Consider the following 21786-nt stretch of genomic DNA (forward strand, 5'->3'; position numbering starts at 1 on the left):
GGGAGCGCCCCGGTAAGCCTCGGGACCGGCCGAGCCCCGGCCGTGCAGGGTGTCCCGGTGCGCTGCGGTGCCAGGTGAGCCCCGTGGCTGCGGCTGTTTGCCGTATCTCAGTCACACCGTTCTGCCTGGCTCTGCAATCACAGTCTTTATGGGGCAGAAGTGTCATATGACACAGGGATGACTGCCAAATATCAGCAAGTTTTGACATAATGCCTTGGCAGAGCACAGAGATGCTCAGAGAGGAGACGCAGTATTAATTCTACTAGAGAGACTGGTAATGTCAACGTCCTGGTCTAACGAGCTTTTGGCTTTGCTCTTTTTTTTTTTTCTTTTTTTGGCTTTTTTTGTTTGCTTGTTGGTTTGGTTTTTTGTTTGTTTTTTTTTTTTTTTTTTGTTTGGTATTTGTTGTTGGGGGGGTTGTTTGTTTGGGGGTTTTTTGGGGTTTTTTTTTGTTTGTTTGGTAGGGGTTTTTGTTTCGTTGTTTGGTTGGGGTTGTTTGTTTTGTTCCACTATTTTCTCCAATGCTAGCATTTTGTGGGTGGGTACTCTGTGGCTGACAAACTACTGAAGGAAGTCCCAAGGTTTATAACAGCAACAAAGGAGGACGGCTGATTGCATAGAAGAGAGAAGCTGAAACACTGCAGCTGAAGGGAACCCCATTGAATTAATACCTGCTGGACTTCATAGTACATCCCTAGAGATGAGAAAATATGTAACAAGGAGCTTTGAAAAGCCACTTGAGATATTGCAATAGTAAGAAACTGAATGTCTATCATTGAAACGCCTGTAAGACGTAGCCAGGGCAGATGGAAACAAGATCGTTCAACTTTCTGTGCAAAGGAAGGGAACAGTATTGCCCTCAACCGCATCAGCTAGTAACAGAAATTCAAACTATGGCTGAGAAACGTGTGTTTTCATGTCACAGGGGCTGTAAGATACCATGGCACTAGCACACACAACAGCCAGCCCACTGCTCCAGAGGGAATGACAGCTTCCGAGCCATACAGCAGGGACTGTGGGTCCCTCCTGCACACAGAGACAGTCCTGCTCCACCGGAAAGCCAAAGAGCTGAACCTCAAGTCAAAATTAAAGAGCTCAGGTATCTGCTAGTTTTCTTGAATATTGACAGGATTTTGAGCAGGGATAGAGAGAGGGAAGGGAGACCAGAATTCACTCTTGAGAACAAATTCCATCATGGCATTTTCCTCATAACTACTCATCCTCTGGCAGTCTTTTATGTGTATTATTCTTCCTTATAACTTCAGGTGTTGAAAAGAAGTCAAGTATGGACACTAAAAATACTATGTTGCTAATACAGTTTAAGCAAAAGAAGAAACAGACCACTCAGAAGGCCATGCTAATAGCCTTAGCAAAGTTAGAGTAAAGAAGTGGTTAAGGATCTAGATGATTTAATCCAGTTTTAAGAAAAGGTTTTACAGTGAGCAATTAGATGCTGTTTAAGGAATTAATCGCTAATGGGTCATTAACTCTGACTGGTATTGTACAGTTAACAAGCCGAGGCAGGATTATTAGACTCAGCACCCAATTAAGGAGGAGAAGATATTTACAACAAAATGAACAAATGGGCTTTTAAAATGGAATGGGACAATTTGAAAGAAAGTGTAGGAACACAGAAAACTAGACAGGCTAGAAGAAAGATGTGATTGCATATGCCTCTGTCTCTTTATTTGCCCACTTATGTGTAGCTGGTAAAATACTCATTTTTAGCAATAAACTCACAGCTTTCCTTGAAGGACATGGCTGCACAAAGTAGATCCACTTACAGGGTTCACCTCTACAAGGTATAAGAAAGACCTGTTCAATATGCCAATAAAGGAACAACCACCATATCTTGCCATAATCTTTATTTGTTTGCAGGTGCTGAATCAGGACCTTATTAAAAGTGAACAGGCATCTTCAGCTGCTACTTCTGCTGCCCTGTCATTGTGGTTTTATCCACTGCCAGTCTTTGACTATCCCATGTAACCAAGCATCAGTGCTGGTGACAGCTGATCAGGAATTAGAGGGCTTCTTTCCAGCGGCTTTACAAGATACAAAAGAACTGCAGGTAAGAGAAAGGTAGGGTTGGAATGCCAAAAATATGGGAAAGCACTATTGAAATCTTGGAGAGTTGCTTATTAACCATGAGCAATAAGCAATAAGGTGAGAACTTTAGGGCAGCAATTTAATGTGCTTACCTGCAGGAGGGTTTTCAGCTTCAGAGCCACAGCTGGACTGCAGCCAAGTAATGGCAAGTGAGATTGTTCCTGCCCTGAGAAGGAAAAGTGTGCAGAGCCTGTGCAGTCACTCATTAGTGTGTGTCTCTTACTGACACAAACCAGGCCATGCAGGCACTTCTCAAGCACACCAAGAGAAATCCTTCTCTTGCAGTCACCAAAAATGCCATGCCTTCTTGCAACTGGTGATGCAAGCAAAGCTCACCTGTGAAAAGACCACCAGAATAAGACCTAAGAACTGAAGCAATACGATTTTTGTTCTCCTCTTTTACTCAGGTGTCCTTACTAGAAGTTAGCAAACTGCCTCCCTGGTCCTGACAGAAATGGCAGTTCTTTTCCTAGCAGCACTTCCTCTCTGCCAAGGAAGCAAAGAGATGTGTGCTGGGAAGGGTGGGCACCATCACAAATGCTGTGAACTGTCAAGTCCAGAGCCCAGCAGTAGAGTCTCCCCCAGCAGAGCTTCATTCACCCCAAATTCAGGGCAGACTACTTACTTGGCTTCCCTGCATGTCCTGGACCAGCACAGCTCAGGGGAGGGAAGCTGGGGGTCCTGAACACAGTGTGTGCTCTGGTCCAGAGAGGCAGGTTGGATCTGCAGGGAGGCTGGAGACAGAGGGAAAGGATTTGAAAACAAGAGGGATTCCTATTATCTGTAAAAGAAGCTCTCCATACAATAGATAGGGGCTGCTGTGGAGAAGGCTATGAAGGGATGTTTAGAAACTGCTGTCTGAGGTTAAAAAGCTCTCTGAAGTGAAGCTGAACAAGGCTGACATACTTGTTTCTGACAGGACTCTTAAAAGATACACACAGATTGTGAAAATATAATTAGATGCCAGCCTTTGTCTGGCCACAATGAGTGGGAAATGGTGAAAGGAGAGGTCTCCCAGTCTGCATTGAATCATCCCCAGGACACAATGAGGGCCCTTGTGCATCCTTCTCTCTTCCCTAATGAGAAACATTAATTGTCACAACCTCCCGAGTGTGTAGAGCACCCCATGCCCAGCAGAGGAGAAGGGGTGTTTCATTACAGCTTCTCAGCCCCATTACAGGCAGTAACAGAGATAATGAAAAATAAAGATGCCGCAGTTTTAGTTCGGACAGCCCGGCTATGGGCACTGGGTGGGCAGGGGAGCGAGCATGGCCCAGCTCTGTGCCAGCCTCCAGGGGCTGTCCTGGGCAGCCAGAGTGGGCAGGATGGGCCTGCCAGGCCCCAGCCCGGTGTCAGTGCCCAACCAGAGACCGTCTGTCTCTCCCTGTGGGCAGCTGGGCTGCAGGGGGCAGGAGCCCTGGGGGTCCTGCCATTCCCTTCTTTGCAGAGGCAAGAACTGTCACTGACTCCAGCCTGCAGAGCCCACCTGAGCCTGGCACTGCTCCACAAGGGCAATTGTGGTAGTGGTGTGCCTGGCCCAAGGACTGCAAGGGCTCCAGCCCCTCTGTGCCCACACCCATCTGGGCACACTCTCCATCATGGCGATGCAGGCTCCAGTGCCACAGCCAGTTTGGGCAGGGTTCTGATGATGGAGGACAGAGAAGAGCCCACAGCCAGGCATCTCCCACCCCTCTGTGCATTACATGGAGCAGAGGGTCGAGCCCAAGATGCCCATTTGGGTTCAGAAACATGATACACAGCCTCCAAGCAGATGGTGCCATTTAATGGTGTAAAAGTAGAACCCCCCCCTGCAGTCCCCTCAGTACAGCAGTCCTGAGCTCGCAGCCACCTTACATAGCTCTTTGCCCTACTGTAGCTTTTATTGCAACTAAAGCATCCAGCCAAGGAGGGAGAGCAAAAGAGATTGTTTTTCCTAAGCTATGGTCACGCCCCTAACTCTTCAGGGGTTGTGGAAAAGGGAATCAAAAGGACCACAAAATACAAAAGCAAGTCAAGGCTTAGGGGAAAGGCTAGTGTAAGGGACAGCCCTCCTGTGCCTGGCCATCCGTGGCAGCAGAGGCAGGATAAGGGTGTCCCTCGGGCGTTCTGGGATGCGCCTTCCCCATGGCTTTCTCCCAGGTGCTGAGAGGGAGTTCAGATTGTCTGCCAGGGCTTGCCGATGGACTGGATGTGCTCCTTGGCCTTCAGCCGCAGGGCGGCAATGCTGGTGTTGCGTGGGTCTGCCTCATCCAAAGGGAACTTGTCCACAAAAGTGGCCCCACACTGATAAGGCGGCGGTGGCCCCATGGCCCCCAGGGGCTGCAGCGCATGGGTCACTGCCGGAGAGTTCAGGAAGGGCGGTGGCGTGTAGCTGCTGGGCAGGCTCTGTGGCGAGGCCACGAAGCCAGGCAGGGTCTGCAGGGCCGTGCTGCTGGGCACGGGCGGGCTGAGCCACGTCTCCAGGGGCAGGCTGCTGCTCAGAGGACCCATGGGTGTTGCCTGCGGCGAGCGGTTGAACGAGAGGATGGGCGAGTCCTGCAGCTTCATGGAGGTCACCTCCAGTTTCTCCTGCCGCCTCCACTTAGCCCTTCTGTTCTGAAACCAAACCTGCAAGCAGAGCTGTATCAGCCAGGCCCTAGGCAGTGGAAAGAGGCTCGCCTCTGCAGCGGTACACGCAAAAGAGAGCGAGGGAAACACGCCTTGCCGAGCTGGGGCAGAAGGGAATTTGGGGGGCTCGGGCGTTCCTCCACGATCCACAGCCCTGCGCTCGGTGGAAAGCAGTCCCGCAGTGGAGCTGGCCCGCCCATCCACCCGCCACTGCCCTGGCACACAGCAGATTCAGCAGCCCCGGGCTGGGACACGCCACTCAAAGGGCAGCAGCACCGACAACGCGGCTGCCAGACGCAGGTCTGCCCCGAGCCCCGCGCTGTTCCGCCGGCCGGGCCGGCTCGCGGCTGTGCGGCAGCCGCGCCCAGCGCTCCAGCGAGGTCCCGAGTGTGGCCGGAGCCGTGCTGCGGTCACGGGCCCGCGCGCCGCACCGGGGCTGCTCCGGTCGCCGGGACCAAGGAGCTGCGCCGAGGCGCGTCGGGGCGGGCCGTGTGTGGCTTCCCGGTGCCGGGGGCCGTCGGGGCTGGGCCGTAGCGGGGGGGCGGACCGGGCGTTACCTGGACGCGGACTTCGGGCAGATTGACCTTCATGGCCAACTCCTCGCGGCTGTACACGTCGGGGTAGTGGGACTTCTCAAAGGCACGCTCCAACTCGTGAAGCTGGTACGTGGTGAAGGTGGTGCGGTTTCGCCTGTGTTTCTTCTTGGGCTGTTCCTCTTCCGACGGCTTCCCCTCGCCGCTGCTGCCAGCGGGCAACTCGGGGCTGGCGCTGCCGGGACAGTACGGCTCTGCGAGGGGAAGACAGAGGGGTCACCGGCGGGATCTCCCCGCGGGGCTTGCCCGGGGGCGTGGGGGAGCGGCGCCCACCCGTCCGCCCCCCGGCACCCGGCGTTCGTCCACCGCGCTCACCTTGGAAGCGCTCAGCGCGGCCCTGGGGCTCGGCCGGCGGCTGCTCTCCGGGCATCTTGGGCAGGCAATGCCGGGGCCCCCGCCGGTCCGCCTCCTTGGCGCTGCCGTCGGACGGGAAGGCGCCCAGCAGCCCGTCTTCCTTGGTGAACCCCAGGATAGCCTCGATGCTGTGAAGCCTCGACGGGTTTCCCCCGGGGCTCCGCGCCGCCGGGCCGGCTAGCGAGAAGGCGCCCTCGGCCATGGCGAGCGGGGCGCCGGGCGGGGGGTGCATGAGGCGGCCGGCCTGGGGCTCCGCCGCGGCGCCGCGGTCTTACCCGGCCTCAGGGCGGCGCGGGCAAGTCTGGCACGGTGTCGCCGGGCGGGCTGGCCTCCTTGGGGCGGGGGAGGAGTGCCAGGGGGCGGTAGGCGAAAGGGAAGGCGAGGCCCCCGCACCTCTTCGGCATGGAGGGGGAGGCAGGGCATCCCCCGGCCCCCGCCGGCCGCCCCGCCCCTCCCCGCCGGCCCCGGCCCCGGCCCCAGCCCCAGGCGGCGCCGGGCGATGCCATCCGGGGCCCCCGAGGCCGGGCGGGGCGGTGTCCGCTGCAGCCGGGGGCTGGCCCGGGCCGAGCGCCGCGGTCGGAGCCCCGGGGCAGGGGCAGCGCTGTTGGAAGCCGCGGTGGGACGGGCGGCGAGAGGCGCGCCGGGCACGGGGGGACAGAGCCGGGACGGCGGGAGCCGCGGCGGCCGCTGCCGGGGGCGCGGTAAAGGGGACTCAGCGAACGGGACGGGAAGGGAAGGGGCGGGAGCCCGGGGGTGCCGGGTCGGAGGACAGCGGGTCCCCGGCACGGCCCCGCGCTGTTCGGCGGCTCTCGGAGCCTCGCCGCGTTTCTCTTGTCCGACGGCTGCAGCCCGGATCCCTCCCAGACGGTTTGTAGGTGCGTCAGTTTCCCGGCGGCCGCTCGAAAGCTGCCCTGCGGGACGATCGTGCGGCCCCGGCCCGACTCAGGGGCACTGGGGTAAACGACGCTGCGCTGGTGCTCTGCGGGACACTCGCCCTGCGCCCAGTTGCCTCCATAGGCATTTCACTGACCAGGTACTTCCGGGCAGCATAGACGCAGGAGGTGGGCTCAGCCTTTCAGACCTCACAAACCCGAGGAAGCTCTAAGCAATATTTGCGAGGAAGTTCAAATATGCTGCTATAGGACAGAGCCTGTGAGAAGAGCTGATTCTGTGACCCTGTACTCCACTCTGCGAGTGGGGCCGGGGGGAGTAGCAGGCAGGGCACGGCTTCATGGGGGATGCACAAAATGTTTTTGGAGGTGAGGCAGGGAGCCAAATCCCACACATTTCTCTTTGTACTTGGCTTGGTGGAAGACGTGGACCCACCACAGGACCAGCCAGGTAACAGCATCAAGTCTCCTGCATCAATCTTTCCCGTGCTTTTTTCTTTCTGTCATTTTCACACCAGCACTTCCTCTGAGGCACCAGCTACCTTTTGTCCCAGCTTGTTTACGTGAACAAACCCAGTAACATCCAGAGTGGTTTTCAGTCTACATTTAGATTTGAAGTTGTTTCCATTTGAAGCCCGAGGAGAGTGTATGTGAAAGAAAAACACCACTGCTACTGCTCATTCTTCCAGATATATTAGCTAGTCTAATAAGTATGACCTCTCTCAATAAATCTGCATTTTTTTTATTCCACTTCTGCCCCAAAAGGCTCCATATCATGTAGATTTTTTCCAGAGGAATCACTTCAAAGTTTGGCAGTGCTTGCTTCTGCCAGTATCCACACTTTTTGCAGGTTTATGTTCTGATGTCCCAAAGTAGATTTCTTTTAGGAGTGCACGGCTTTTCCTAGCTTCAGGTGAGGTTTGCCTTCACTGTCTGCTTAGGGGTTGGTTTGAGGCCGAAAGAACTCAGGCATCCGTTTGCACAGAGGGAAGAGGCCAACAGAAGAGACAAGAAAAGGTTAGTGTGGCTTTTGTGGACGCTATAAAAAGCCAGTCAATACCATTGTAGGGACATTGGAGGGTACTCAAAGCAATCAGCCAGGGGCCATTGTGTTCCTTTAATCTACATGTGTGTTTCCCAGGAACTCTATTAGTGAAGATGAATGAACTGTGCAACGTCCCTAATTTCTTCTAATTTGAAGCTGGGGGTTTAGACACTCAAAATCAGCACAAAACACACCTGTCCCTCCAGAAGTCCTGGGCAAAATTAGGAATCAGTTTGCTTGTTGTAGTTAAGAAAGATAGAAATGTGAGATGAAGGAGCAAAAACCCTTTAGTCAGTGCCATAAAAGAGCATTGGATCCTGGCACAGATGCTGCTTTTGGGGTACTTGTCAAAGTTGTCAGTTACAGAGTTAATACTCGATTTTTTGCTGGTAATCACAATATGAAGGCAGAAGAAAAGCCTTCCAGCCCTGAAGCACGGTACTTGAGTCCCACACAGGACACAAGAGACCTTCCTTCCTGACAGAGAAGGCTCTTCTTTCCTCAGCAGTAGAATATTCCACTTGTGTTTTCCATGTGGAGCTACATTTGTCAATGTAGCATCCTTCTTGCAGGCGAGAGGAATTGTTGAAAGAGGAAGCCATTCCCTTGATCCCAATTTGAAAAATATCTGGAAAAAAACCCATAACCCTGTAGCAGAGCAGAGAGAGTTCTTACTCTTCCAGCTGTAGATCTGTCTTTTCTCTCTTGCCATGCTTCAGGCAGAGACTGTGTGACACGCATGAGGTGTTGCAGTGCTGCAGGGAGGGAAGAAGTCTAATGGTTCCTCTGATTGCACAGAGGGTTTAGATAGGCAAAGAATGGTAACTGAACTTTTCCCTTTGAGTCTGATGTCCTGGCTGTCAGTTGAATCACTTGCAGCCCTCTGAGATATGTATCGTATGAGTATGAAGCCTCAGAAACTGATCCTGTGGTACATCCCCGCTTTGCAAAGACCATTGACTTTTGGAAACTTGTGGAGGCAACCAGAATCGAATTTGAGAGTATTTGTTAGGGGATGAAACAGGCAGGGTTTGTTACTTGCCTTTCCAAGGGATACCCCCATTCCATCACCTTATTTTTTTGCAATGCATTATTAAAATTTCTCCTGAAATTATGCTTGGAAAGTAACAGAAGTCCTCAAGACAGACAACCTGTAAAGTGCAGCAGTCTGCTGTACCTCCTCCCTGTACATGTATAGTGAAGACTAAAGGGAAATAGTTTTCATCCTGTAGTCACTATGTGACATACTCAACAGTGGACGTGGACACGGTTTCACACAATGAAATCAGCACCATAAAATGCCGCAGGTTCCTCCTTCCTTTTCTCCTGCCTTTTCTTTATGTCCAGGTGAAATAATTAGTGCCTTGCAGAGCAGACATTTGAAGCTGAAGTCACACTGCAGGAGAGACATTGCTCTCCAGACCAAAGATGTGCAGCAGGAAGGACCTCCCTGAAAGATAAATGGGGCTTTCAAGGTCAGACTGCAAATCAGCAGGAGGGAAGCAAGGAAAAGGAGGAAATATTCACCTAATGGGAACCTGTACCCTCCTGCAGTTTTCATGCTCTGTATCATCTGTCAGATTGTTAAAAACAACCAAAAAAAAAGAATTTTTCCTCCCAAAAATTCCACCTAAGGGTGGAGTTACAGGACCTTCTTGAAAGCATAATGCATGAGGAATCTGCTGTCTTCTCCTGTCACTGTATTGCTCACACTTTCATTGTTTTTCTGCTGAAACTTTGCATGATCTGCCCAGGAGAATCAGCTGTGTTTTCTCCACCTCCCAGAGTCCTGTCTGGCACCCAGGAGTTGCACAGAGATCTTGTCCTGCTGTCTGTCCAGGCTTTGGGTATGGAATAGGCTCTGGGAACCAGGCAGCCCTTGCTGGTGGAAGCACCATGGACTGGGTGTGAGGGCACTGACATTTACGCTTGCTATGGTCACAGGGAGGGAGGGGAGGTTCATGCTATAAGGCTATATTAACACAATCCTTCTTTACTTGTTTTCCAATTAGCCTAATTGAATTCGGATTGCTTAAGAGTGGGCACTGGAGACATTTATCTTGATGGGATGAGGGTCTTGAGCTACAGCGATCCTATTAACACTAAGAACTCAAATCCCAGGTAGGGTCCGTCCAGCAGTAGCTGCCATGTGACCTAACCCTTTAATCTGCTCCTGACAGACACATGGACACACAGACATGTCCCTGTCCATTCTCACACGTGCATTGCTGCATGCACACGTGTACATGTGCATTTGCACACAGATATGGACACAAACATTCCCAGACTCACATACCAGCACACATGCACATGCAGTGGCTGCCCTGTGACCTGTCCCCAGGGCTAAGCACCTTGAGAGCTGCATGTACCTAGGGTGCCCTCACCACCTCCTACTCATGTGCCTCCCCAGGCCTGTGGCTAGCGGCTGAAGACAAGAACAGCTAGCCCTGCACGTGCTGCCAGGAGCAGGCAGCCACCTTTGGCAAGATGAAGATCAGGCTCCTGCTGAGGGCAGCACAGATTTGCCCCCCTGCCCTGGCTCTGCCACTCCAGACTAAATGTGGGAGCTCTGGTCTAACAGTTCACTCCTGTACCAGCAGCACTTCAGTGGGGCTGGGCTCCCATCCTGTGCCAGTCCCTAGCCACCTCCCAGTCCTGCTTGTCTCTGCCAGCCCTGACACTTTTTTTGGAATCTTATTAATCGTTTGCCTGGTGGTTCTGACTGTACTTTCTTCTCTGACCCTTTAAACTGTGAAAATGCTGATCCTATATCTGCTGGCAAATTTAATTAGATCCTTTAAAGCACCAGATGCTTTCAGTAAGATTTTTGGGATGTCCCAAGCACATTTTAATTCAAAGGTCAAAACCCTTAGGCTTGTTTATTTTGGTGTTTTATAGATAGGACAATTCAGTCTGTAAAGCAACACAACAGTGTGGAGACACCACCCAGATTTATACCAATGCAGAGGGAAATGCATTGAGCCTCATAAACCTCAGGCTGGTTGAGCTGAGCTGGTGACTATTTTATCTACTTTATGTAAAGACCTCCTAAAAGACCCCACTTTTCTTTCCACATAGATAATTAGATTCTGTGGTGCCATGTGAGAGCAGAATCCCAAGAGGAAGAAATCAGATCAGAAGTGTTGGTGGTTTTAGGCAAAATAGCTCTGATGCTTGAGGGACCTGCTGAAGATAGGTTTTGTCCACTAAAGAAATTACCTGTTGGATGAGAGCCATTTAATGCACTAGGACATTCTCTGGAAAGAGCAAGGAAGGTCAGAACTTGTCAACTCTGTGTTCCTAGGTAAGAAGGAAATGAGCAAGAAAAAAAATGCCTATTTTCTTTATGGGGAAGAAAATGGGTAACAGGTTTTCAGGCAAGTCTGTTCAGTTTATATTTGACGAGTGATTGATGAAATAACTTTTCCAAGCTCTATTTGCAGGAAGGAATCTCAGCTTCCTTTTACTGTTAGCAAACTGGCTGTGTTCAGGGAAATTAGAAACTACCTATGAGAACATTTAACATAAGGTTGGGAGGAGTGTTTTAAGAAAGTGCTTGTGTGCTCAGCAGAAACATTAGGAAAACTGGCAATCAACTTGAAATGTAACAAAGGATACTAGTCAAAAATAGCTAAAAGACATACAAATAAATGTATTTGTCAAATAAATGTAATTTGCCTTAATTAGCCACGATCCATATGTGATGAACACACAAAGCTGCATGCTGCCCTCTCTGTTTTTTTGCAGACAAGGAGGCAGGCACCACTGTGATTGTCAGTGGTAATGAGATTTTTAAAGGCAGCGGCTTTTCTCTGGCCTTCTTCTGTATCTCAGTGTCTGTGCCAGTGCACCAGGAGGTGGTAGGGGGACTTTCCCTTGCCGCCTTGGCACCCAGCAGCTGTTGGAGCAGGAGGGAGGGGAACCTCTCTCCCTTGCCCTTCTCTCTGCCTCACCACAGAGGTGACTTTGCCAAAAGGCGAATGCAGCCTCCTTTCCAAGTGACCAGTAAAATGCTGCAGGCATAGCACAGGCTCACATCCTCCCTGAGATGCTGTGTCTGTCTGCCCCTTGTCACTGTCCCCGTGTAGCTGTGGGTGACTGCTGACCCCTCTACAGGGAGGGAGAAAAAGAGAAAAGGAAGGAAGCAAGCAAGGAAAGAAGGAAAAGAGAAAGAAAGGAGATAAATCATATTTAGTGAATTTGTTAATTTAAAATTATTATTTTTACTTGATTGGTTGGAGACAGAAAGAGAGAAAGAGAGAGAGAGAGAGAAAGAGACTTATAAACCTGTAGGAAGGTTTTACATGTATTCATTTCCAAATTTTATTTCCAGACTAGCTCCTGGAGAACTTACAAAGCCATTCATTTTATAGAATTCCTTGGGAGTAGCAGCCTGCATGTCCCATAGACACAGGCAGATCTAACATTAGTGAGAGCTATGCCTTTCCTCAGGTTTAGGTGCCCCACCCTGGCATAACCTTCCATGTTTAGCCTTCGATGGAGACAACTCCCAGAATCAGCGTGGGGAGCTGGTTTTAGCCTTGTGCTGGTACCCCCAGCCCTAGAATTTGGCACACAGAGCAGACAAGCAGACAGTCACTGCTGTCCCTTGATGTTTGAAGTGTCTTTGAGAGACTGGGAAATGAAAGCAGACTGGAGAAGCCTGCATTGCTCCAGAGCAGGACTCACTGAGGGCCACCAAGCCTTACTTTCCTACAAGTCCCCACTCAGTGTATATGACAACATTTTTGATCCAAGCTGTTGAGTTACATGCTTCACTTTTTGCCTTTTGCTACACTTAATACAGAGACGATTTTAAAAATCAAGATTTTGCAGCAAATGTCAATATCTGAACACTGTGTTTGCCTCAAGATGCTTGAAACAGACATGTTCTTATAAGAAATAGAGGTGTTTATTTCTGAAAGCAGGATTAAATGAGTGGTTACCTCTAGGTGATTTATCAGAAGTACAATTTTGTTCGAATTTACACATTTAACAGCATTTCAGTCATGTGGAAAAAATGGAAAAAGGCACATTTTTTCCCCAATATTAACTTCTTTAAAGCCATTTTTTTCCATGGGGGAAAAGGTTATGTTCAAAACTGAGGATCGGTTCTAACTTCCTTCTAGGCAGTCCCAGCAGGTAAATTTTTACTCTTCCCTCAGGGTTTTAAGTCTCTCTCATCACTTTTCTATATTTACACTGAATGTTATAGAGCTAAGTGCATCCCTCTGCCTGCTCTCCCTCTGCAGCCCCATTAACACAAGACTGAAGTTACAGCCTTTGGGCAGTGGTGGCTCATCTACATCATGGAACATTTCTGCTCAGCTGCCTGTTTCATCTCAGTGAAGGTGGCTTGTGCCTTTTCTTTGATGGCATCCATGTCCATATTCTGGATGTTCTGCAGCTGGCCCAGGATAGAGTCCTTGTCTTCTTCCTCCTCCTGATCTTCTGCCACCATCTTCTGAAGGTCTTCTGGCAATCCCACATCATCTCCAGCCATCTGTATTTGATTCTCATCCAATTCACTCTAAAGCAGGAAACAAAACCAGCAAATGAGAGTATTTCTGCTCTCCCAGGATCTACCAGTGAGCCTCTTGTTTTGTTCTTTTTTAGGGTTTTAGGGAGAACTGGAACGTGCACAGATTTTTCAGTCAATTTTTTTTTTGTGTGTGTGCAGTTTGTGAATTCAGGGCCTCAGTCAGCCTGCATGAGAGTTCTAAGATTTTTTGGGCACTGTCAATTATATTTCTTTGAAGGGCTTCAGCACCGTCAAAACTGAAGCCCTCAGTGTCACTTGCCATTTTAGAAATCTTTGCTATGCTGATGGTACAGGAATTCCATTCCAAGTTATTTGTAGCCCCCAAAACCATGCTGCAGGACACTACCGAGCCTGTCAGCTGCTGTGCTGTGCCTGTCAGCTTCTGGTCAATGAAACAAGAGCTTTGGAAGAGCTGTGGTACCATTTCCTTATTCAATTCTTGGGCAGGGCGGGTGGGGGAATTTTTAGGTATCAGCACTAAACTGAAGCCTTCTGGAAGAAAGATGTATTAAACTTCAGAATGAATTACTGGAAAAAGGGTCCCCCATCTTCCCAAAACATGTCTAAACTCTGTCTACATCTTTGGTTGGCCTCTCTGAGTTGTGATGAAGAGCAGGGGCTGCCTGGCACATAATCAGTGTTGCAGTGCTGGTAAGTGGGGTAATAGGAGGACTTGGACAACAAAAGAGAGGAGGGAGGTTGGTTGTGAGTCTGAGAAAGCAAAAGGAGACAGGAGAAGAAACTGGTTAAACAATTAAAAGGGCTGAGATGCAGTAAGCACTACACACACTTGCTTCCTGCCTGCCCACTGAAACACTCCATCAGTGGGATTATGTCAATTTTTCAAACAATGGTGATTTTGTTCACATTTTCTGGTGGATTCTGATGGATCCAGAGCTCAGAAGAACAGGATATTTCGACACAGTTCACACATCAAAGATAAGCATTAATGCCTCATTACATCTCCAAAATTAACCATGACAGCAGCAAAGGCCTGATATGAATAAGCAGCAATGCTATCAGCAGGAGGTGTTTTTTAGAGTGAGGGGTATGGGTTTTACATGAATGAAAGGACAAATGAATGCAGGGACACATATGAGCAATGTCTGTGTTGTTGCAGGCCTTAGCAAGGACAGGCAGGCTGGGGGTGGTCAACTGTATAACCACTGTTTATGGTTCCATATTTCTACACTTTATGTTTGCAATTACTGTACTTCCCTTTAATCTGATATCCCCCCCATATCTCCTGTGAAACTGTAGGGAGCTCTAGCAGGATTGTTACTGCTCTGCGGATAAAATGGGTGAGGTCGTCTCTTCACCTTTTTGGTAAGAGTTGCTGGAGTCAGATGTGTGGGAGCTAGAAACAATCTCCCAAATGGAAGAGGTATTTTTTATTGATTGTGTAGCAGAAAAAATTGTTTTAAGCTTTTATTCAGCAACTGATGGCTATCAAAGGAGTTAGCCCTTTTGAAATCCTTGCCAGTAACAGTAGAGGATGCTAAAAAAAAGTTAATTACTGAAAAAGTGCCCCTAATCAAACAATCACACATGTTCTTTACTTTAGATTTATTTCTAAGTTAAGGCATCATCACTGCACGCTACTGTAGTGATTCACATCTTTGGCAATGTGAACAATTGTCTGGCATGTTCTTGCATCAAAGCCCACTGTCCTGTGGAAGTCTGGGATGTGATGTGTAACAGTTTGGGGATCCAAAGTGTTCTCTGACTAAAAAAGAATATATCGAGATACAGTCTAAAGCAGTACAATTCTGCCCAAGCCACCTGCCTCTACCCACTTGGCATTTAGCTTTAATAGACCTAAAACGAGCTTCAACAGGGTGGGGTTGCTCAACAAGAAGCAAAAAGGCACATGATGCACATATGGCCTCTTCACTTCCTTCTAAAATTTGAGCATTTGATTCTTATTTACTTTGATTTGAAATAGAAAAGTGAACACAGAAGCAACATCTACTTTACTAAATTAAATATGCCTGGCACTGGTCTCTTGCCTCAAGGCCAGCTGGCCTGGAAAAACCCACTGGGATGCTATTGAACTCTGTCTCCCTACCAAACAGGGTGGTCCCATCTAACTGCCGATTGGGAATGCCTGTCCTAAGTCCCAAACTGGCCATGGGGACTGCTTGGGAGAGTGCCCAGGCCAAAACTGGGTCAGACATTATTCTGACAATTCAACAGCATAGGCAATAGAGTCTGAGTGTGTGGTAATACTTTTTGACTCTGATTATGCATCTGATGTAGTCAGTCCCATATCTGTTTTGCTACAGATGCAATAGAGTTCAATACATATACAATGATACACAGGTAGTTGTGAGCAGAAAACTGTCTAAATATCTGCTTTGTTACAATTTGACAGTAAAGTCCTCTGCCCAAAGTAAGGTGCAAGGGTCCAGTTCAAGCATACCAACTTTATTTTGTAGCATTAAGTGTGTGCAGAAATGAGAAAAAAGGTGAATGAGGGAGAGAGGGAGAAGGATTAAGATAGTGCAAGCAGGAGATGGTCACCATCTGATATCACAGGGGAAATTCCTTCTCTGGCACCCACAGGTAAAGGATACAGTTTAACATTAGACAGCTCCATGTCCGCTGGGCAGGAAAAGCGATGTCCCTCAGGGAGACAGCGTTTTTCACTAAAAGTTTTGTCAAGCTCCCTCAAAGGGAGACAACGCCCTCCAGGAGGGGAGAAGAACAATCAAAGTTTGGTTTTGCTTGTTAAATGGCACTTTCAGTCCTCTGAACAAGGATGTTAAAATCTTCTGTGCAACTTAAGGAGCAAAGAAGACCAAATGCTGGTTCAACACTGCTTATATGAAGTCTACTTGTAAACAAAAAAGATCAAAGCTCACAGACTAATCCACAAGGGAACCAAACTCTTCCAGCATCCCTGTGTGATGTACTGCTTTCCTTATGCCTAACTTATCCTGTCATAACATTTACCTATGCTTATGTGAAGAGATCCTTAGGTAGCTGACTCCAGACCTTATCCTGTGATTCATCACCTATTAATGCACCAGTAACATATAAAACCAGAGTTCACCTTGCCTTGACTTCCAGGTGGAACTTAAATTAGCAACACAGCAGCACCACCGTCCTTATGCCACTGATGGGCTGCAAGTACTTCACAAGTAGGTGCAAGGAGCCAAATGTTGGAACCAGCAGCCTTCCTCCTCCGAAACACCCTCAGAGAATCCAGAGATCACAGCTTGGAGCAGCAGAGCTGGTGAGTGAGGACTGCTCTCTCCTTACATCTGCATTGGGACTCCTTTTTTCCACAGCTCACCATCAACTCATGCCCCTGTGTTTAGACCTTGCAGAAGTTCATTGATTACTGAATCCCAGTTCAGGAAAAAGGCAGCAAGTGGATAAGAGAGTTTGGTGAGATTTTAAAAAATCAGTATTATTATTAAAATATTAATGTTTGTATTTATATAATATTTTAAAATGTTTTGTATTAATCTGATGCATTGAATATGCCAAAGATGAAGAAGTTGTCCATAGATCAAATGTCTCATGGCTAAAAACATCTTTCTGATGACAAACCTAAGTTGACAACTCTGTTAATAGGATTAGGTTCATTAAGGGTCTACTTTCTCTTATAAATCTGGCCCAGATAGCATGGAGCTTTAGATTTTACGTGGCAAAGGGGGGCCCTGCTTAGTCCTGAATTTCATGCTTTTACTTAAAATGCTTGCTAGTGATTGATAATGGTAATATTCAATGTTTCTACATCATACTAGGCTACCTGAAATGACTTTCAATTTTCAAGATATTTAATGCATTATCACAAGTCTGAGAGCATTTTCCTGACAGAATGTTATATTACAGCACTGTTTTTTTTTTTCAGGGACATATTAGCATGCATGTAGTAGTTTCATTTCCTTCCTGCTGTAACATGTTTTCATAGGGGCTGATGAAAACCAAGAAATGCTATATAGGGAGAAACAAAAGCAGGAAAACATATCCTGCAATATTGTTTTCTGGCTTAGAGCTACTCTCCTACCTTGGAGACAAGTCTTCTATTTTTATTACTGAAATATGGCTCCAGAGAGCACTTGGTCCATGCCAAAGCCAAGATCCTACTGGAGATAGGTCAGATCACCATTGCAGACTTGGGTGTCTATGAGGTGCTCAGCCAAGGGGGACTGGTGACCTGGACACCATCTCCAGCTGTAAAAGGCACTACAAGTGGGAGAATTTGAAAACCAGAGGCACTCAGCTCCACTGATGTTTAGTTGAGACCTAGGCACTAAAGTATCCTGAAGCTTTCCAAAGCAGCCCCTCTTGGAGCTGAAAGCTCTGGCAAGATGCTGGGTAAATGCTGTTCAGGAGCTGTCTCAGCCTATGCCTCCAAAAGGAAAGCAAAGCCTAATTATATTTTACTCCTCAGCTGCTAATTAAAATGCTGGTGTTTAGAGACTTAGGCCTCCAATCCAATCAATCACTTAAAATCTTGGACTTATTTTTTTTGCATAATTAATCTTTCAGTAATTAAACTCACCCTCAGGGTATGTTGTCCAGCTAGAGCACCAGAGGAACCAGGCTCTTAGGGGTGGCATACATCTTACCTGAGTTCAGATGTCACCTGGCCTCCCTCTGGAAGAGACACAGCCACTGGGAGGGGATCCAACTCCACCTTAAATGCTTATTTAAAAGTTTGGCTAGATGAGGCTACAAGTGCTGGTCTCTTTCTGTTGATGATGAGTCCCTAAATGACTTGTTTGGATTAAGCACTACATTTTTAGCAGCTAAATTTACAGGATCTAGAGTCTTCACCTTCCTCCATTTTAATTAATCAAAAAGCACGGGAAAGTACTGATCAGAAAATGAGTGGTAATGACTCAGAGCTGGCAGGTGAGTAATACATATAAACTCTCAAATTGCTATGAACCACATATCCTTGAGGGGTATAAATGAAATATGCCACCATCTTCCCAGCAGTGACAAGTCAGGGCAAATGTGTGATCCAAACCCCTGGAAAGAGTACTCTGTCCTGTATTACCTCTCTGCTGCCCATGGCAGAAGCTTACAAAATAACGCAATAATTTAAAAAATTATTTGAAATAAGTTGCTTGAAGCTTTTGCTTAGCTTACAAAATAACAATAATTTTTAAAACTTTTTGAAATAAGTTGCTAGAAGCTTTTGCTTTCAATATTTTGGTTTTCCTGGAAATATTTGACAGTGCCAAGATCACCAAAGAAAAAGGAATGGGCAGGTTGAAATTCGGCCTCTGGACTAGATGAGCTCATGAGCTACAGGCTTACCTTGGGCAGTCTGTACTTTTCTCTCAGGTGAACCCTCAGAACAGCTCGCTCTGCTTTTTTCTGTGCAAATGCTGCATCTCTTTCCATCCTGGAAATCAGAAAGAATGTTCCTTCAAGATGTTAATAAAAACAATCTTTTGCACTAAACCAGTTGCTTGGCTGCAAAAAGCTACACATGGGAGTTATTCACCAGATTAGTAACTTGTCCAAAGGCAAAAAAGGAGCAATACCAATAAAGTGATGCCAAGGGGCCACACTTCCTGTGCTTCTGTCACCTGTGAATTTTCCTGGTCTTTCTTTGTGCATTCATTGTTTCATAAAGGCAATGAATCCTAAAGCTTCCCTGTATGGAAGAGTACTGACTTCATCTGTGATTTTATAAAATGTTTTCATTAGATTTAAGAACTGGTCTGCACCCTTTTTTTTTTTTAGATTACATATGCATTTATTTGCAAAATGTGTCTCCTCAAAGATTTTCGGTAACATTTGATAACACTCACCTTTCATCCCCCTCTCCCTTTAATTTCTTTTTTCCTCAGTAGTATTTTCATGGAAGTTTTATTGCAAAATTGATCTTGTTTCAGTACAGGTATTTTGGCACATAAAAACTACTTCCAAAATGAAATATTACTTTTCCTCTGCTTCCAAAATTAGTGTTTGGATTTCTCTCCCTCTAAAAACAAAACCCCCACAAACAAACCTAAAATCTGAGAAGTACCCAAATCCTGCTTGGTTACAGGTTCAAAACTGCCTGAGCACAAGTTCAGCAAGGCATATTTACTTTTCTGGTCTCCACTTCTGCACAGCTGAACACTGGGCAAAATCCATGGAGCCCTGAAAAAAGACCATGCTCTGCCCATGTCAGAGATTTCTGACACAGCACCACATCTCATCCAGAGATGATCTTTTCTCTTAGAGTTTCTAACTGTCCCATAGGGGTACTCCTGCCCTGCTTCCTCAGTACAGTTCAGCAGGGAAAGGACACATGCCCCACTTAAAACCAGTATAGAAGTAATTATTTTCCCAGGCATTTCCCTATCCCAGGAATCCTGTATTTTTTCTCAGTCTCCATAAAGCATCTTCCTGCCAGCAGGTGGTAATTTCTCTTTTAAGTATCACTTGACAAAAGGCAGAGCAAAACATTCTGTGCTTTTTTTCAAACCAAATAACACCTCTTCAGGGCTTCCTGATCGAAATGTCTGATGCTAAATACAGACCTGGGTACCTCAAATTCCACCAGTCATTAACCTGGCACCTATAATCATCTTACAAGAAGGATTTACACAACTATTATGTAATTGACCATTAGAGGAACAGATGCATTTGAGATTTAAAAGTCAATCGTTTTATTTATAATTATGCATGGTTTGAACTCCTTCACACACCAAGTCCTCCATTTTACTTGTTTTCATAAACACAGCAAGTGATAACGATTGTCTTTACAGACAAAATTGAGACTTAGTTGATTTTAAAGTTCTGCTTTATTTAGTAGATTTTAGAAAAAAAATAACCATCTTAAACCTTTGCTCAAGATAAATGAGCACTCGGTACTTTTTCAGGTCTGCCATAATAAATGTGGACAATGAAATATTTAATATTGAAATTGTACTCCACATGGAATTCTAGAACAAATCATATACATTAGAGAATTAAATCCTGCACTACAAACATCTTGGAAAATCTTTCTAGATAAAATAACATCACCTAGGAATAAGTCCAGCATATCAAGCTGTGGAGATAGCAGGAAAGCATAGGACAGAGTTGCTAGATGGGGAGAGGGGCAGGAAGAGGGAATGTAATATTTTACCATTTCCAGTTGGGTAACTTTTATTCTGGAAAGTCTTTTTAGCAAAGATTCATCTGCTTTAAAAAAAAAATAGTGGAAAGTAGCATGTTTGGCTTTTTCTTGGGTTATTTTTATTTGCACAAAGTTACCAAGAATCAGCCCCATACTCATAATAAGGGAACAGGTACTCACTTCTCCTCAACCATTTGCTTTTGATATTCCTCATACTCCTCTCTGGTCATTCCTGCAGCTGCTGCTGGATCAGAAGGAGTGCTTTCTTCTTTGCTTTCTTCCCCTCCACCTCCAAGTCCCAAATTCTTTACCTGGTTGCTCAACATACTTTTCATTAGAAAGGCCATCTTCTCAAAAAAAGAAAAAAAGGAGCTACAAGAAAACAACTACAAGAAAGCCAAACAAAAAATGTTTTCAAACACAACAGGTGTAAGCGAGAGGGTTTCTACAGCCACATCAGCTCTTCAAGGGCACAGTGCTAGTGAAACGTGAATGCCAAAACCAGTTTGTCAGCCATAATCTGGATTAAAGAAAGAACTCCTTAATATATAGAGGCAGATGGTTCAGATTACTCCAAAAAAATCATTAGATGCAACTACCTACTTTTTCCATTAATACTTTAAGCTAATTTTACACACACACACACACACACACACAAAAATCAATTATAGTGTGCAATTGCATTTTGACATCTTCAATCTTGAAGTTTGCTCTCACTTTCACAGAGATCACAACATTCCCTGGATCTGAATTTAAAACCTGCTTGACTCAATAGTCATAGTAAAATAGCAAAATTGAGGCTATTGAGTGGAAAACACTCAGATTTGAGATTTGAAAACTTGAGTTCTTCATTAAGCAAAAACCCTTATTCTTTTTATACATTAATATTTTATCCCACTGGACAGAAATATTTTGTGTGGCTTTTCTACAGACCCTCTTCATGTGGTTGGTTTATCTTGCAGATGAATGAGGCATCACTGTTACGATTACTTTATTTCAAGAAAGTAACCCCAAAGAAAGCAAGTCAGATCTTCCTACTGTTCTTTCTTTTGGGTTTCTGTCAGCTCTTCCCCAGACTCTCTCCATCTAGACCCCTGCTTTGATGCTGCATAAAACACCTGTTGTTTGTAATCCTAACTGCTGATAAAGGATGAATAAATCTGAATCTGTGTGCCAGAAAACAGTATGGATACCTTTTGGATCTAGATGTTTTCTGTTGGTCCTTATCTTTCTAACCTTTAGTCACATCATTAGCCTCACCAGCTCTGCTCAGGTGAAGATTTCCCGGATCTGCGACCTAGGTCATAGACTATTTTGGGAAAGAAAATCACCTGCTACGTTTCCAAAGTTCAAGAGTTTGGGTTTTGATCACTTATCCTACTGCACTGACTGCACATGCCTTAATGCAACACTCTGGAATTTTGATTATCTAAATGGTTCTCAGAGCACTCTCATAATTTCAATGAGAACTGAGAGATGGGAGGATTCCAGTTTGCCTAATGCCTTAATCTATATTACAGCCTTTCTAATTAAAGCAAATCTATTACTATTTAAAAAAAAACACAAACAAA

At 46.5% G+C, this 21786-nt stretch overlaps 2 protein-coding genes and 1 long non-coding RNA gene across 3 annotated transcripts; 1 reads left to right on the forward strand and 2 right to left on the reverse strand.

The window, feature by feature from the left end:
- The first annotated feature begins 502 nt into the window (after positions 1-502).
- Positions 503-17608, forward strand: LOC137467508 (uncharacterized). The gene is made up of 3 exons (XR_010995542.1): positions 503-1099; positions 1879-2068; positions 15703-17608. It is a non-coding gene; the product is annotated as an uncharacterized lncRNA (long non-coding RNA).
- LOC137467503 (retinal homeobox protein Rx2) lies at positions 3874-6673 on the reverse strand. Its single transcript, XM_068178976.1, has 3 exons — positions 5622-6673; positions 5271-5500; positions 3874-4713 (listed from the first exon to the last, which is right to left on the reverse strand). The coding sequence occupies exons 1-3, from the start codon at positions 5890-5892 to the stop codon at positions 4261-4263; spliced, it is 954 nt and encodes a 317-aa protein (XP_068035077.1). The 5' UTR covers positions 5893-6673; the 3' UTR covers positions 3874-4260.
- Positions 12471-20861, reverse strand: LOC137467507 (complexin-4). The gene is made up of 3 exons (XM_068178981.1): positions 20396-20861; positions 18418-18505; positions 12471-13125 (listed from the first exon to the last, which is right to left on the reverse strand). Exons 1-3 carry the CDS (start codon positions 20560-20562, stop codon positions 12898-12900), a joined length of 483 nt encoding a protein of 160 aa, XP_068035082.1. The 5' UTR covers positions 20563-20861; the 3' UTR covers positions 12471-12897.
- Positions 20862-21786: the final 925 nt, after the last annotated feature.

This window comes from Anomalospiza imberbis, unplaced genomic scaffold (genome assembly GCF_031753505.1).
Source record: "Anomalospiza imberbis isolate Cuckoo-Finch-1a 21T00152 unplaced genomic scaffold, ASM3175350v1 scaffold_66, whole genome shotgun sequence".
In the NCBI taxonomy this organism is placed as follows: domain Eukaryota; kingdom Metazoa; phylum Chordata; class Aves; order Passeriformes; family Viduidae; genus Anomalospiza; species Anomalospiza imberbis.